Raw genomic sequence first — 15053 nt, 5'->3', positions numbered from 1 at the left:
TTTTTTTTTAAACTGTGCACTGAAAGTTTTGTTCCTTCTAAGGCAGCGGTCACCAGCCTGAAAGTGTCCTGGAGTTCTACTATCCTGCAGAGTATAGTTTAACCCTGCATCTAATATGTTGCCCCCCCCCTCCCTGTATATACACTACTGCATTTGATCCAGCCAATCAAGAACTTCTGAAGAAATGACCTAGCTGGAGTAGATGAAGCAGATTGCAGTTGGAACTAAACTCTGCAGGAATGTAGATCTGCAGGACTAGGGTTGGTGACCACTGCTGTAAAAGGTATGAAATTATTTGAAGGGGTTTCCAAACTATCCAATTGCCATGCCATTGCCATAGTGATTCATAAAGGTTTTATGGGAATAAATATGATACTCACTTCATTTAAGAGCCAAAGAAAATATGCATAGCTCTCTAATAGGAGTATAAGTAACTGTTATACATTAGATTTCCATTTGATTGTTACCACAGAGTGGCATTGTGCCCACCTATGTTCAGCTTTGCAGCCAGGCTAACTTGTCAAGTTATGGCAAATAATTACCATTATACAGAAATATAGACATACAAAAATACGCTTAGCTACAAAGAGTGTTATTTCACCTCCAGACATGTTATGACACAATCTAATATCAACAAAAAACTATCTCGCTTGACATATTATGTCAACTTGACATCAAAGTTGACAAAAGCAACTTTTTAAAATCGATACTTATTGGGAAAAGCCTTTCGTCTTGGTTATGTAGCTTTATGTCAGCTGACATGAAAGGCTTGTGTAGGTTAATGTAGCTGTATGAATACTGCCCTTGTACACTAGTAAAAAGTTGGAACCCCTTTTGCCTTCAGAACTGCCTTAATTCTTCATGGCACACTTTCAACAAGGTGGTGGAAACGTTCCTCAGAGATTTTGGTTGGTTATTTGAGTTCCTGTTGCCTTTCTATCATCTGGAACCAGTCTGCCCATTCTCCTCTGACCTCTCACATCGACCAGGCATTTTCATCCACACACCTGACCGCTCACTGGATATTTCCTCTTTCTCTGACCGTTCTCTGTAAACCCTAGAGATGGTTGAGCGTGAAAATCCCAGTAGATCAGCAGTTTCTGAAATACTCAGACCAGCCCGTCTGGCACCAACAACCACGCCACGTTCAAAGTCACTTAAATCCCCTTTCTTCCCCGTTCTGATGCTCGGTCTGCACTTCAGCAGGTTGTCTTGACCACGTCTACATGCCTAAATGCACGGAGTTGCGTCCATGGGATTGGCTGTTTAGCTATTTGTGTTAACAAGCAAATGAGCCTAAAAGTACCTAATAAAGTGGCCAGTGAGTGTATGTGTTACCAACCAGTGATGGACATTTATTTCATATAATAATGTTCACAGTCAACAGTGTGAAGAACTTATAGATCTTTAAATCACTTTTAAGAATGAATTTAATGGCATCAAACTGAAGTAATCGTTTTCCACTTGTCTGAGGACATTTTGTGTTACAAATAGAACAAACGTCTTTCACGTTAGTTTAAGGGCCCTTGTGTAAATCCTGTGTAAGTCTTTTACTTCATCAAAGTTTTAAATGAGAGCTGTTTAAGCATTGCTGTTTTTCAGTGCATTGTAAAGCCCCCATGTGGATAGCATTCAAATAAAGTGTTGCTTTAAATAGGCTCTAACTAGCCGAAATCTAGGCGTCATTTCATACTGCATTCACAGACATACACACACATCACACGCACTTCTCCACAGGCCCTCTCGGTCCATTTTTCCAGAGTAGATTTCTCATAACCCCATCTGAGCCTCATGTCAAAACAATGAATCACAAAGCCACTGATTGGCTGGTTTTTGCATATGAAAGCTTTACATAGACCCGGTAAAGGAGGGGCCTGGTATTGCTATGGTAATTAGCGGATTTTCAGACAGCAGGCAGAGCCTAATTTCCCACCACCCCAGTGCGTACATTCTTAACGTGTACTGTTCTAGAGTCAGTTCTCGCTGCTGACCTAGTGATGGAGATTCAGTAAGCACTGGTAGAAGATCAGTGGTTGATGCTGTGAGGATGCTGGGCTGGTTTAATTGAAGGGGTTTTATCATGCAAATAATTCTGTATCACTACAGAAGAACTGAATGGAGATGTGGAGATTTGGTCTAGCTCTTATCCTGTGCAGTATTTTAAGAGCACTAAAGATTTGAGGTGCGGGATGGGGGTGAAATGGGGAGGACGCTGTGTGTGTGTGTGTGTGTGTGTGTGTGTGTGCACGTTAGATATCCTTCCATTTTTCAGACTTGCCTGGACATGTCTAGCCCTCAAAATGGAAAAAAGCAAGTTCCAAATGTAATTTGAGCTCCAGTATAGTGACCCCTGTCTGCGTCCTGTTCAGTAATAAGTCTTTGTAATAGAAATTTGGGATTGCAGTGTCTACAATGCATATACTATATCCATTTGATTTACTGTCCAAAACCATCAAAGAACCTACACGTGTCTTTGAGTTTCTATGTGTAATGGTGATGGTAAAACAGTGGTAAATCTTAAACATAGCTTTCCTAAACATTACTGACTCCAGGTTTCTCTGTAATGGAGCATTTTACATCAGACCACTATGAATGACTTGGTTTAACCATTTAGTGGTGCAGAAATCTGAAATAATCTGTAGGTTAACTGCGGATATGTTATTGTAAGACATGGGAATAAACATTTCCCTGCATCAGCTTTGAACATTTACAGTTCTACATGTGAAAAAGCTGACCCTGTGAGAATCTAACGTCAGCTTTTAAGAGAGTCAGCTATTTGCTCAAACTTGTTTATGGTGACCACATGAGCTACTGCATTCTGAACTAGTTGGAGCCTATTTAAAGATAGAGCAGGGCAACAAACTTCAACACGTTACAGTAGTAATTAATTTAGTACAAAGCATTTCTTTCTTTTTGTTCCTTCTATTCATCTCTTCTGTTTCTCCATCTCTGGACCATGCCACTTTCCCATGTTGCCTGTGAACAGCTGAGAGGGTTTGTGTGCGTTTAAATCCCTTTTAGATGTGCAGCTCCTTTCTGCGGGTTGAATGGAGGACCGTGCCTCTTAATACAACCCCACCCACCCCCTTGGTGCTGCTCTCTCCTCTTTATGTCTCTCTCAACCACTTTCTTGCACACATAAACATGCACGAAGAAAAAAAACCCTCTTGCCGCCCCACCACCCACTTTTCCCGGGAAAATCTGCTCACCCCCCATTTGAACTCTAGCGTCTTTTGAACGAAGGTTTCCCAAGGGAACACTGGACCTAATGGAGCTTCACTGATCTCTATTGTGAATGTGTGTGTCTGTGCGGCCAGGACTGCTAGAGCACACACCCTCACACACACTCATGCTGACCGTCATTTTCATTCGCAAACACACACAAACAAGAGAGGGTGTGTGTTTGGGTCGTCTAGACCAAGGCTAGGTCAAAGTTCATCCCCGTGGGAAATGGCTGTAAGGCAGTCAATAAAACCCTGAACAGCCAATAGCATCTTGCGCACGCACTCACCAGTAGCCAATATGAGCAAGCCTTCAACAGAACAATTCATTAAACATTAATACTATTGGCTCAGACTTGTTTACCCTGCCCACTCTTCCAGATGTTATTACTTCAATCACAGTACACAGGCATAAAACTGAGGCCCAAAACTGACGCAGACCAGCAACGTTTTGTGAAATTGCTGATTGTATGTGGCAAAGTACAGCATCCACCCTCCTCTGATCAACCACACTAAAGTTCCTCCTGCTACGGCTGCTGCTGCAGAAATGCTTAACACATCCAGGCAAGAGTGTCACTCATTAGAAAATAAACCGAGCCCAATGTCGCATGTGTACAATCGCCCCAAGCCCAGCCCGTAATCCGATATATTGTCAAGACGTGTAGAATGACCTTTAGGATCTACTCACTGGCCACTTTAGTAGAAACATAAGGTGGGTCCACTGTGTTAGTTTACATGTAGATATAGCTCTTTATCTGTTAATGCAGTTTGTGTTGAGAGAAAATATGCAGCAACATTGCTGTGCTTGATACACTTGTACCAGCACCACACACACTGCGCTGTCAGAAAAAAAACATTTTAAAACAGGACATAATAATAAAATGATTGGAAGTTGAGACGGTGTGTGGAGTCAACTTAAAAATCTATAATTTCACTGGGATATGGTACTGTTATGCTCCTGGCTAAAGGTACTGAGACGTGCCATCCCGGTCACAAGAGGGGTACCATCCCATTGACATTTTCGTACCTTTTTTCTGAGAGTTCACTGTGCTGCTACTATGTCAGTATCACTGCTAAACTGCGAATGGTCCACCACCCACATGAAGCCTGGTCAGAAGTAGTCATGTGATCAGAAACTGGTCAGTGAAGGATAGGGTATAGGGTGGCTGATAAAATACAGATGCACTGCAGTCTGTAATTGTACACCTATTTAGTGGACCTTGTAAAGTGGCCAGCATGTATAAAGACAAAGTAGAAGTTTCTAATAAAGTGGATACTAATGTAAACCAGCGAAGTAAAAGGCTTTCATTTGTGTACCAGCTCATAGTGAATGTTCAGTCAGTTTTCTTGCCACTACATGTCAACTGCCTTAGATCCTTTGTCCATTAAATAACTTTAGAACTGCTAGAGGCAAGTAGGCGTAGAAGCTTTGATGCTTCATCTTGGGCAATTGGTAAAGAGAGGCTACACGTTTTGTCAAGTAGAGCTCAAGGCATAGGAGTACCAATTTAAAATAATTACCAAGGTGTGGTATATCACAGAGGAGTCCGTACATGTCCTGTTGTCTACAGCCAGGGACAGAAATGGCTTGAACTAAACATAAACATGTCATGGCAGATGTCATATGTTGATGTAAGTAGTCATGACAGATCAAATTACCATTACCAGTTATTGTCAAGACGGATGTAATAAGGTTTAATCTAATGCCAGCTTATGGCAAATGCAGAGGTGGGTAGAACTAGTTGCATTTACATTCAAATGCTTGTACTTAAGTATAATATTGATGGATTTGTTTTCTCCTGAGTATTTTTGAGTCGTTATACTTTTATAAGGAATCTACTTTTACTCAGTTTACTCTCATTTTTGCCATTCATATTTATTCAGTATGTCTTGGGATGTTTTGTTGATGACATCTGTCCAGCGTTGTTATTCATCAAACCTCTGACTTTAGAGCTTTAGCATTTTGTTTTGGACCAAAAGAAGCCCAAAAAGAGAAGAATGCAGCCTAAAAATCTTCAGTTTTCATGCTGATAGATGCTGGATTTACTAAGATGTTCTATGCCAGTTGCAGAAGTTACTCAGTACCCAAGTAGTTTTTTGACATGATACTTTTGTACTTCTGCTTGAGATGGCTTTTGGGGAAGGTACTTTTACGTGAGTCATTTAGGCTACTCTACCCACCTTTTTGGTCATATGCTGATTTTTACGGGCGGTCCAGTTAGCCGTCATGACCTTATGAGATTTGTCATGGTGGTTACCAATAATGGTAACATGACATTGTCATTATTATGTCTTTTGTGACAACTCATGACAGCGTAGGACATCTTCTATGACACATTTACATAAAGTGTTGTCCAAAAAGGTTTGGGCAGTATGTAAATATTGCGAAAGTTTCAAAACATATCGTAATCGTTCACTCCCCAGTGCGTATATTGAAACTAAACTCTAAAATTAGTCTGTCTTGTGATGTCACAACACATTTGCATATATTGTACTGTTCATCCTAGAGCTGTTTAAACCACTCACACTGAGGTAAGATAGAGGTTTTCTACTCTGCCTGCTTTTTGATTCACAGCCACTCAGAACAAACCTTGTTTACATATATCAGTCTTAAAGGCGCAGTAACATAAAACAACCTGTTTAATTCTAAGGGATAACGTTTGGAAAATGGCCGGGCAAAAATGAATTGTGAGAGTTTTTGGTGCACAAAATCACAGAAAGGTCAAAAGTATATCATATAAAAGGGAATCAGTACTATTATGAATAAATGCTAATAGTAGTTCATTAGCTTGGGCCAATCTGCATAATGTTAATTTGCCCCCTGCTGACTCATTACTATTAGCATATTTGAGTGCAGTATTTTTTAAGCATGCTGGGGGGATATAGACACTGGCACAAGTAGAGAGCACTTCAACACCTGCATGACCATCAAACACAGCAGCAGTCAGGAGTGCCTCAAGGACAGATTGTAAACTGAGGCATACAGAGATTAAAAAAATGATAGGCTGTATTCACAAACCAACGACATGCCATATTTCTCTTCTTCATTTTCTCATCTGTATCTCTGTAGAGATAAATGGAGAGTGTCATTTCATTCATTACAGCCTATTTATAGACCCCTCCATTGCTAACACTGTTCAAAGGAGAGGCTTCGTCACTGCTTATGAATCTGTATCATTCATAACCTTCCAGTCTTCCAATTAAAATACACACTGCATATATTAGCGTAGCATGTTTGGCTAACGCATGAAGATCACAGGATTGGTCTTGTGCAGTGTTGGGGTGGGGGGCTTGCATGCACTTGTGAAAAAAACCCGATGTGGTAGACTTAAGATGCTACTGACAATTAGTAGCAAAAACAAAGCATTGGGGTGTGGAGCACTGAAAGGTTGAGCTTAGTAAGTAGAGCGCCGACAGTTCTGGAGTGCCATCTAGTGGTGTGACTGTCACATGTGGTGAATAAAATTAATTAACAACTGTGCTTTTATGCAGAATACATTGTGTTATTACTTTAATGTTCTCCAAGTATTATTGCCCCTGTCCAAAAAACGGTCTCCGTTTTATTCAAGTATTATTTTTTATTATTTTTTACTTTATTTATTTAGTTTTTCATTTGAGCCAATTGAAATGTTCCAAGATTACTTGGGGGAAAAAAACTTTTACATTGACTCACATTAAAAGTAAAGAAAGTTTCCCAGTGACCGTGTGATATTTTCTCATGATAACGGAGTATTAGACTTATAACACAGCGTAATACCAATACACACCTGTGTTTGTTTATTCATTCAATCAGAAAAGCCCTGAAAGTGACTCATTTAGTCCACACAGTGAGCTACACAGGCCATGTGAGTAGCTGTTAGATAGACTTGAATTGGAAGTCATAATACATTTTCCTTCCATACTGTCATGTATTTTTGTGTAATATGCTATCAGGGAGGGTTTCTGGGCTCTATGATAGGTGGGGATGGTGGGAGAAGGAGGTGAAACATAATACTGGTTACCCTTAATTTACCTGCTGGTACATGGAGACGTATTCAAAAGGGTGGTCAATGGGTTTTGATCAAAGACAATTAAACAAGGTCTTAAGATAATAAATGATGAATCATGTTTAATATGACCAGGGGCATTAACAAACAAGGGTAAAAAAAAGAGGCTAATTTTGATTTTAGGTTGGCTTTAACGGTCCCTAGAGCCCTCTGGTGGACAATAGCTAAAAGTGTAGCTGCGCTGTGGTGCTGCTGCAGTGTTAATCAAGTCAAGTAAACTGACATATATAGAAAATTTAAAGACAACAGGTGTTGGCCAGGAACTGAGCTAAGGTTAGCTGGCTGTGTACCGAGCTACTAAAAGCTTTTTTGGACTTTAAAGAGTTCTTATAATTGTATGAATTAAAACATTTATTTGAGTAAATTCGCTCCCTTAGTAAAATTAGAGCAGAGACTAAAAGGCAAAGAAGTGTAATAAACAAATGTATCTTCAATCTCTGTCTCTCTCCAGCTGCGACGAGTACGTTACTCAGCTGGATGAGATGCAGAGGCAGCTGGCGGCGGCCGAGGACGAGAAGAAGACTCTGAACTCTCTCCTCCGCATGGCCATCCAGCAGAAGCTGGCCCTCACGCAGAGGCTGGAGGACCTCGAGTTTGACCACGAGCAGTCCCGCCGCGGTGGATCCGGCCGCACAAAGTCGTCCCGGGCAAAGTCTGTCCAGAACGCCACCCAGCAGTCCCATGTAAGTCCGACCCTCACGGCCACCTGCGGGGGTCGCGGTGAGCCCAACAGCCTTCTGGGAACGCCCATGGTGTTCTGCAGCGAGAAGTACAAGATCTACTGCGACTAAAAGCTTCTGCCGTTTGTGTGCGCGTGTCTAAAACGGCACTGTTAGTGTACAAAGCCCCACTCACATGCGCTCTCTCGCTCGCTCCTTTGCTGACCTATATGGTGTGTGTGTGTGTGTGTGTGTGTGTCCTTTAGGGCTGTGTGTGGTTATGCCTACCATTGTACTAGTAGCTATGCGAATGAAGATGGCTAATATGGTAGCGCTGGCTTAAAGCTGCCAAAAACTAGTTTTTTGTTTTCCCACACAGAGGGCATTTTGTTTCCCTCTGTACTTATGGTGCTGTATCTAAAGTGGCAGCTTCGTTCCCGAATGTGTGCGCGTGTTTCCTGACCCGACCGCTAGTCATGCTAGTCGGAGCTCGCCACAAGGGCGTCGTGTTGTGGTTGTACCGTAAACCTAGCTGCCCTCCGCAACTCAGTAGACTTCCTTCTCCCGTTTTTTTCTCTCTCTTTCTACCTACTCCGTCCCTTCTGCCCTCTTTGTCCTTCCCTCTCTCTCCTGCCTCGGAGAACCTGAACCCGGCAACCCATTGTCCAATCAGGTGGCTAATGTTTACATTGTAAAATAAACTCATGAATATGCAAATTCCCCCTTCCCTTCTTACAGTAGGGTGGAAACTACAAGTATTTTTGATATGAGTCAAAACAAAACGATACAAAAGTTAAAAAACACGGGTTTGCCAACAAATTTAGGACGATTTCCGTCCTGTCTCGCTCAAGTGGAGGTGGGCGGGAGGGGGTGTTTTTTTTTTTTTTTTTTTTTTTTTTTTTTTTTTATTTCATTTGTTTTTTCTCGCAGATTGGCAAGCTCTTTGCCAAGATTCTAATCATATTTCTTGGCTCTTGCATGCAATTTCTAGCAGATTCTTGGCTGCGAAAAAAACACATCTCCCGTCTTTCTTAAACGTTCCAGCCTCTCTAGTTCCGTCCCCATATCGAGCACATCTGAAACAGGGCTCTACATGCTAAAGAAGAGGAACGTTTCTCTCCACAGATCTATACCCCCAAACATGGAGAGGGTCCTTTTATAGCCATAAAACTGGAAAATAAAGAAGGAAAAGGGAAGACAAATCAACCCTTTCCCCTCAAATTCAAGTGCACTTCTAGCTACGGGCCTCAGGTTCCACACTTTGCCGCACAAAAAGGCAGATAATAATAAATGAAAAGTTTTGATTGGTGGTGGTCCAACTAATCCAAAAAAGAGCACAATATACAAAGCGGAATGAAAACAAGTAAAGTAACAGACATCACCATAGAAAAGTGCCTGTCTCTTGATATATATCAGCACCTGTTCATTTTCTCAGTGTAAAGCCCTGTCCTTTGTGTCTGAAAGCTAGTGCTTTCCCTTTCCCCCTCCCGACTCCATTTGCTACTAAAAGTGAGCTGTAAGGTTTATTATGTGTGCGTGTCATTGACTCCAGTCATGTCTAACGTCTTTCTCTTCTCCTTGCTTCTCCTGCCACCTTTCTCCTTGTAGATTGTCAGCAGCTTGCTCCCCATGCCTCATCACTCTCCCTTTAAATAACGACAGGTAACGTTCCCACAGCGTTGTCGTATACCTCCTCTCGAGTAACGTACTGAGGAAACGGAGCGCGGCGTTTATCATTCTTATTCACGATAAACAAGCCAGACGTCTCGTTTCCAACACGTCCCTCGGAATCCGTGGAAGGGAAACCCGCCTCATTTTGTCAAATGAAAAAGCTTTAATGTTGCAAGCTAATGCTAGGCTAGATTAAAAGTAAACACAGAGGGTGGGGCTTGTAGAAAACTAATAATCTTGTGGATGATGATGTTGATGACGATAAATGCTGGTGATGAAACTGACTTAGCTTTATTACACTAAAAGCAGGGTTGAGGACGGATGAGGAAATCACTGTTTTGTGTTTTTTTATTGTCAAATTTATAAAAACGTATATTCTTAACGAGATCCAGTTCAGGTGAAACCCGAGCTTCCTCCTAGCCAGAGGAAGAGCAAACCTCAGTCCTCAACTCTGCTTCTTTGCCTGTGCTGCATATAAGCCCTTGTTAGGCCTTTAGATAACGTACTGTATTAAACAGACACAAAGCTATCGCTCTCATGTTTCTCTGACACACAGACTCACATGCACACCTTCACTCACATGAACACACACACAGCTTGGATCTGACCACTCTATTTCTGTTCTTTCATTCGTCCTGTTAGCCACAGAAGGCTTAAGAAGAAGTGTTAGATCTTTTAAAAGGTTGTCAAGCGAGGAGAGATGAGGGAGAAAAGGCTCCCCAAGTTCTTGTGAATGGGCTGAAATTGTGAATTGCGTTTAGGAAATAAGCTTTGTACATTTTGTCTGTTTGTTTTTTTGTTTGTTTGTCTTTCATGGGCTCAGAGGACATTGATTCAATGAACTTTATTTAATGTCATGTTTATTTTTATAGTATTCCACATTAACAATGATGTTTCATTGTGTGAAGTCATTGTCCACGCTTCTGAGTCCACTCTGCTTTCTCATTGGTTGGCGACACACAAGATGCATGCAATAACATGTGCCCGGTTATTATTAACTTGCATAGCACTTGAAGTTCCACTTGTTTTAGTTCTGCTTCCAAGAGGGTGGAGCTATAACAAGAAATGGGCGGGGTTTTGATACTTGTGAGCCAGCGGCTTTCTGCGCTTGTTGTTCCTGATTTCTGGAGTTCTGCTTGCACAAAAGCAACTACTGGGGGCTTCTTGCGACTAACCTGCTCTCAAACTAATACCTGCATTCTCAGTTTTTGTATGGTTTCTGTGCCATTCAATTAACATGCTGCCAGCATGCCTCTGATTTTTAAAGTCGGCTAAATTTAACAGCAACGCTAATTTTTATTATTTCTTTGTTTTTTCCATTTTGCAGTAATGTTCAGCCTGCCCCTAATTGAGCTGGGAAGTCGACATTCCATCACTGCCGACAAATTCAGTCTGCCATAAAGTTTTAGCCCAATGGAAGCCACTGGAAGACAAAAGAATAGTTGAAAATGATTGCTGGATAGCCAGTCTACCCTCATTCAGTAGTTTTCTCACTTTTTTTAAGCCTGTTGGAAGCCTGTGCTCACATAGCATCGAAACTCCGCCCATAAGAATCATGATTGGCTGTCCTAAATTGGGAGAAAAAAGGAGTTTAATAGACACTACTAACGGGCAGTTATCCTGTTCTTTTTTATTTTATTTTATTTAACCTGTGCACTTTTAATATAGGAGTATAATGCTTTATTATTAATCTAGGGAAGGTTTGTAGTGCTTTGGTTTGTGAGTCAGTTCAAGTATATACTGTATTCTACACATATATACTGATAGTACTAGATTATTCCATAAATGCACTCTGTATACAAAGAACAGAGATCAAACTCACTCACTTATCCAAATCTACTCCCATTGCAAACCAGTCCTGTTGTATTCTGTGAAATGAATCCACAAGCATTTGTCATTTATATTTCATTTATACTGATCATTTAATGTTGTTTTTATTGTATTTGACACATTTGTTCTACTGCCATATTCTAAAAACAAAATCCCGGGTGGTCAGATGCTGGGCTTTTTTTGTCTATTTATTATTCTTAGGAATAGTTCAAAGTGAACGTGGAGAAACTTGACGACGTTCTGGCTTATCACGGTAAAGCGGGCTTCGGGAAGAGCAAAGCGAGCGAGGACAAAACTGCGTGGGTTTTGTTTTTCTTCCTGCCCTTCTTTACTCAAGCTTTCTAGGGATCGCTGACTTCACGAATTCTCCACGAGCGTAATCGAATCAATTCCAAATTGGAATGGTCTCATTCTCTCTTTGTTTATCGTGCCAAGTCTCGGTACACCGTTTTTACGTTTGATACAAAAAGGAAAAAAAAAGGACCGACATCAGATAGAAGGCAAAAGGAGTCGCGGTGGGTGCGGTCCCCACTTTCACACCCTCCGTTTGATTTTGTTTCTTCTTGTATTTTTTGTTTTTCGTTCCGACCAGTAGTGCCTTTCGTTATTTCAAGAGAGAATTCTAGTCTAGCTTTTAGTTTTTGTGGTTTTTCTGTTGCCCTGTCCTGAAGGTAAGGCAATTGACCAAGCATTTCTTACTTCAGAGGACACTTAGAAGCAGCAATAAGTGCAAAAAAACACGCCATCTGTTTTTGCGAGAGTGCGTTTTGTTAGTCATTAGGTGAATAAAATTGAAGTTGTGGCGAATTCTTGAGAACAGCGATCCCATTAGCAAATTCAGGGGTTTTAGCAAAAGGTCTTTTTTAAATCAAGTGGTGGGAATCAGAATCTTTTTGCCTCATAATGAAAAAAAAAACAAAAAAAAAACGAGAGAGAGAGAGAGAGAGAGAGAGAGAGATACCACACATCCATGTGGCGTTTTTGCGGATGGAGACTGGTGTATCTATAGCTTTTGTTTGGTGAAGGTAACGTGGTATCGATAGTATTGTTGACAAAAATGTGTGAACGCGATTCCTCATTTTGTCCATTTTGAGTCTCACTTTTTGTTTGCTGTTTTTGTTTTTTTAATACTTTTTTACATAATCTTTATATGCATTGTGATTTCAGGAAACAGAAAACATTTTGCATCAACAAGCTTGAACAGTGCCATGAAAGTCACAACTGGTTTGTTGAGGCATAAACGCAATTAGCACATTTGGGATGCTAGCAAAAAAAAGAAAAAAAAAGAAAGAAATTGAATCAAGTGCAATTCAGAATGCTGATTTACATGGAGAATGAGGTTTTCTGTTTGCTGGAAGCGATAGCGTTGTGATATTCAACTAGCTGTGCGAAATTGACATGGTCATATTGTGTTCCAGTATTGATCCGCGAGGAGAGTTTGATACCTTTATATTGAAATAATGACTTCATCCATATGTTGGTATTTATTTGAAATGTCTTGCAGTACTGTACTCTATCAATAACGTGCATTATGATTAGTGGCAGAGGGAAAAAAACGAAAAAAAAAAACCAACTCAAATTCAATGTCATATGCATGTTTTTCTTCAGTCATGGAAACTTTTACACAGAACTGAAAACAAACGTAGAACTTTAAAGAGGTTAGGAAAGAAAAATGGAAAAAAAATTATAAATGGAAAAAAAAGAAATGTTTAGCTATTAAGTGACGTATTACTACTGAACTAACCCAGAAAAGGTGTTGTTTTGTTTTCTGTAGAGGGTTACCTGCTCTGTGTAAAGGTAGTCATACTGGTTAAAATCAATAAATGGGACTAAAACGTCAGTCTGTGCCCTGTTTTTATTGGTCTGTCTTCTGTTTGCAGTTTGCAGTGAACCGATGTGATTGGTGGATATCAGCGTCAGTTAGCAAAGTACTCTAACTTCTGCTTCATGACAGTCGGGAGCTCAAAATTTTCCAGCTTGGACTCTCGTAATTCCCATGTAAAGAGTGAAAACAAACTTCAGATGTTAAGGTTTGAAAAAAAAAAAGGATGCTCACAGTGGTCTAGCGCTTGTTGGCTTAGTGCTTCATTTAAATCAAAATCTGTCTATGGATCATTTTATTAATACAAATGATTGAACATTTCATTTTGTCAGTAAGAAAATGACCAGAACACAACCAAAACTTTTCCGAAGGTTCTTGTCCTGACTGTTTTGGTAGTGACAGTATAGCTAATTTTGAGCAGAACTCAAAAACCCTACACAGTACATGACTAGCAAACACAGCTTTGAGTAGTTGTGCACACACACCATCATATTGTTCATTAAAACACAAAATGTTGACTTTTGCTGAGAATCTGTTGTTTCTTCTTCTTCTTCTTCTTCTTCTTCTTCTTCTTCCATCTGCTCCCTTTAGGGGTCGCCACAGCGGATCATCTGCCTCCATCTTGCCCTATCCACAGCCTCCTCTACTTTTACACCAACCATCTCCATGTCCACCTTAACTACATCCATACACCTTCTCTGACGTCTACCTCTTCTCCTTCTGCTCGGCAGCTCAACACATGTCCAAACCATCTCAACCTGGCCTCTCTGGCTTTATCTCCAAACTGCTCCACCTTCACTGTCCCTCTGATCTGCTCATTTCTAATCTTGTCCATCCTTGTCACTCCCAACGAAAATCTCAGCATCTTCATCTCCGCCACCTCCAGCTCAGCCTCCTGTCTTTTAGACAGAGCCACAGTCTCCACACTACATCATAGCAGGACGCACTACTGTCTTGTAAACATTCCCTTTCACTCTTGCTGCTATCCTTCTGTCACATATCAGCCCTGACACCCGTCTCCACCCACTCCATCCTGCCTGCACCCTCTTCTTCACCTCTTTTCTGCACTGTCCATTGCTCTGGATGGTTGACCCAAGATATTTGAAGTCATCCACCTTTACGACCTCTACTCCTTGCATCTTCACCTTTCCACCTGCCTCCCTCTCATTCACACACATGTATTCCATAAATAGAGACCATAATCCTTGTAAATATCTAAAGTTTGAATGCTTATTTTTAATTTTTTAATTTATTTTTTTGACCGTGGGACTGTGGTTTGAACTAATTTGGCAGAATGGTCCATAAAGCTGGTGGCAATTGACCGTTACTATAGTGCCTAAAAATGACACTAAAGTATGAAGTTTGGTCACAAACCTTGAAGGTCTCAACCTTACAATTTTCCTCTTGTGTTCAACATCATGTTCCAGGGGCACATCATACACAAACAGAAACTCAGAAGTCAGTTTAAAACTCTTAAAATAGATCGTTATGGTAACATGATGGATCTGAGAAGTTTGAGCTCTTGAGGAACTCTGACTTTCCAAGTGGGAATTACGAGTTCAAGGCATGTTCAGATGGATTTCTCCTTCTTGGAAGTCAAACTTCCTAGGTCCCACTTGGTCATGAAGGCAGCATTCATTTCCAAGCCAGACAGAAGGGGGTTTCCCAGCTATGGATGGTAAGCTCATTATTTCAAACGTGCATATATATAACATAGTGGAACACTAAGACCTGAAAAATGGCATATTTGAAGGAATTAAACAGATTTCAGATCTCCTTCGCAAAGTAGGGTTTGAATGTTTAT

At 40.8% G+C, this 15053-nt stretch overlaps 1 protein-coding gene across 2 annotated transcripts in view; it reads left to right on the top strand.

Annotated features, from left to right (window-relative positions):
* Positions 1-13267, top strand: part of zgc:171572 (protein bicaudal D homolog 2) — a 72468-nt gene extending 59201 nt beyond the window's left edge. The window contains exons 9-10 of one of the 2 annotated variants that reach the window (XM_017722354.2): positions 7719-7950; positions 10925-13267. In XM_017722354.2, the coding sequence (XP_017577843.1) occupies positions 7719-7950; positions 10925-10927 (235 nt within the window). In that variant the 3' untranslated portion in view covers positions 10928-13267. Of the gene's footprint in view, positions 1-7718; positions 8793-10924 lie in introns of those variants that run through there. The other variant, XM_017722353.2, reaches the window with a different exon arrangement.
* Positions 13268-15053: the final 1786 nt, after the last annotated feature.

Source organism: Pygocentrus nattereri, chromosome 29 (genome assembly GCF_015220715.1).
Source record: "Pygocentrus nattereri isolate fPygNat1 chromosome 29, fPygNat1.pri, whole genome shotgun sequence".
Lineage (NCBI taxonomy): Eukaryota > Metazoa > Chordata > Actinopteri > Characiformes > Serrasalmidae > Pygocentrus > Pygocentrus nattereri.
Note: the sequence above shows the minus strand (reverse complement) of the source record. Positions and strands in the feature narration are given on the sequence as shown.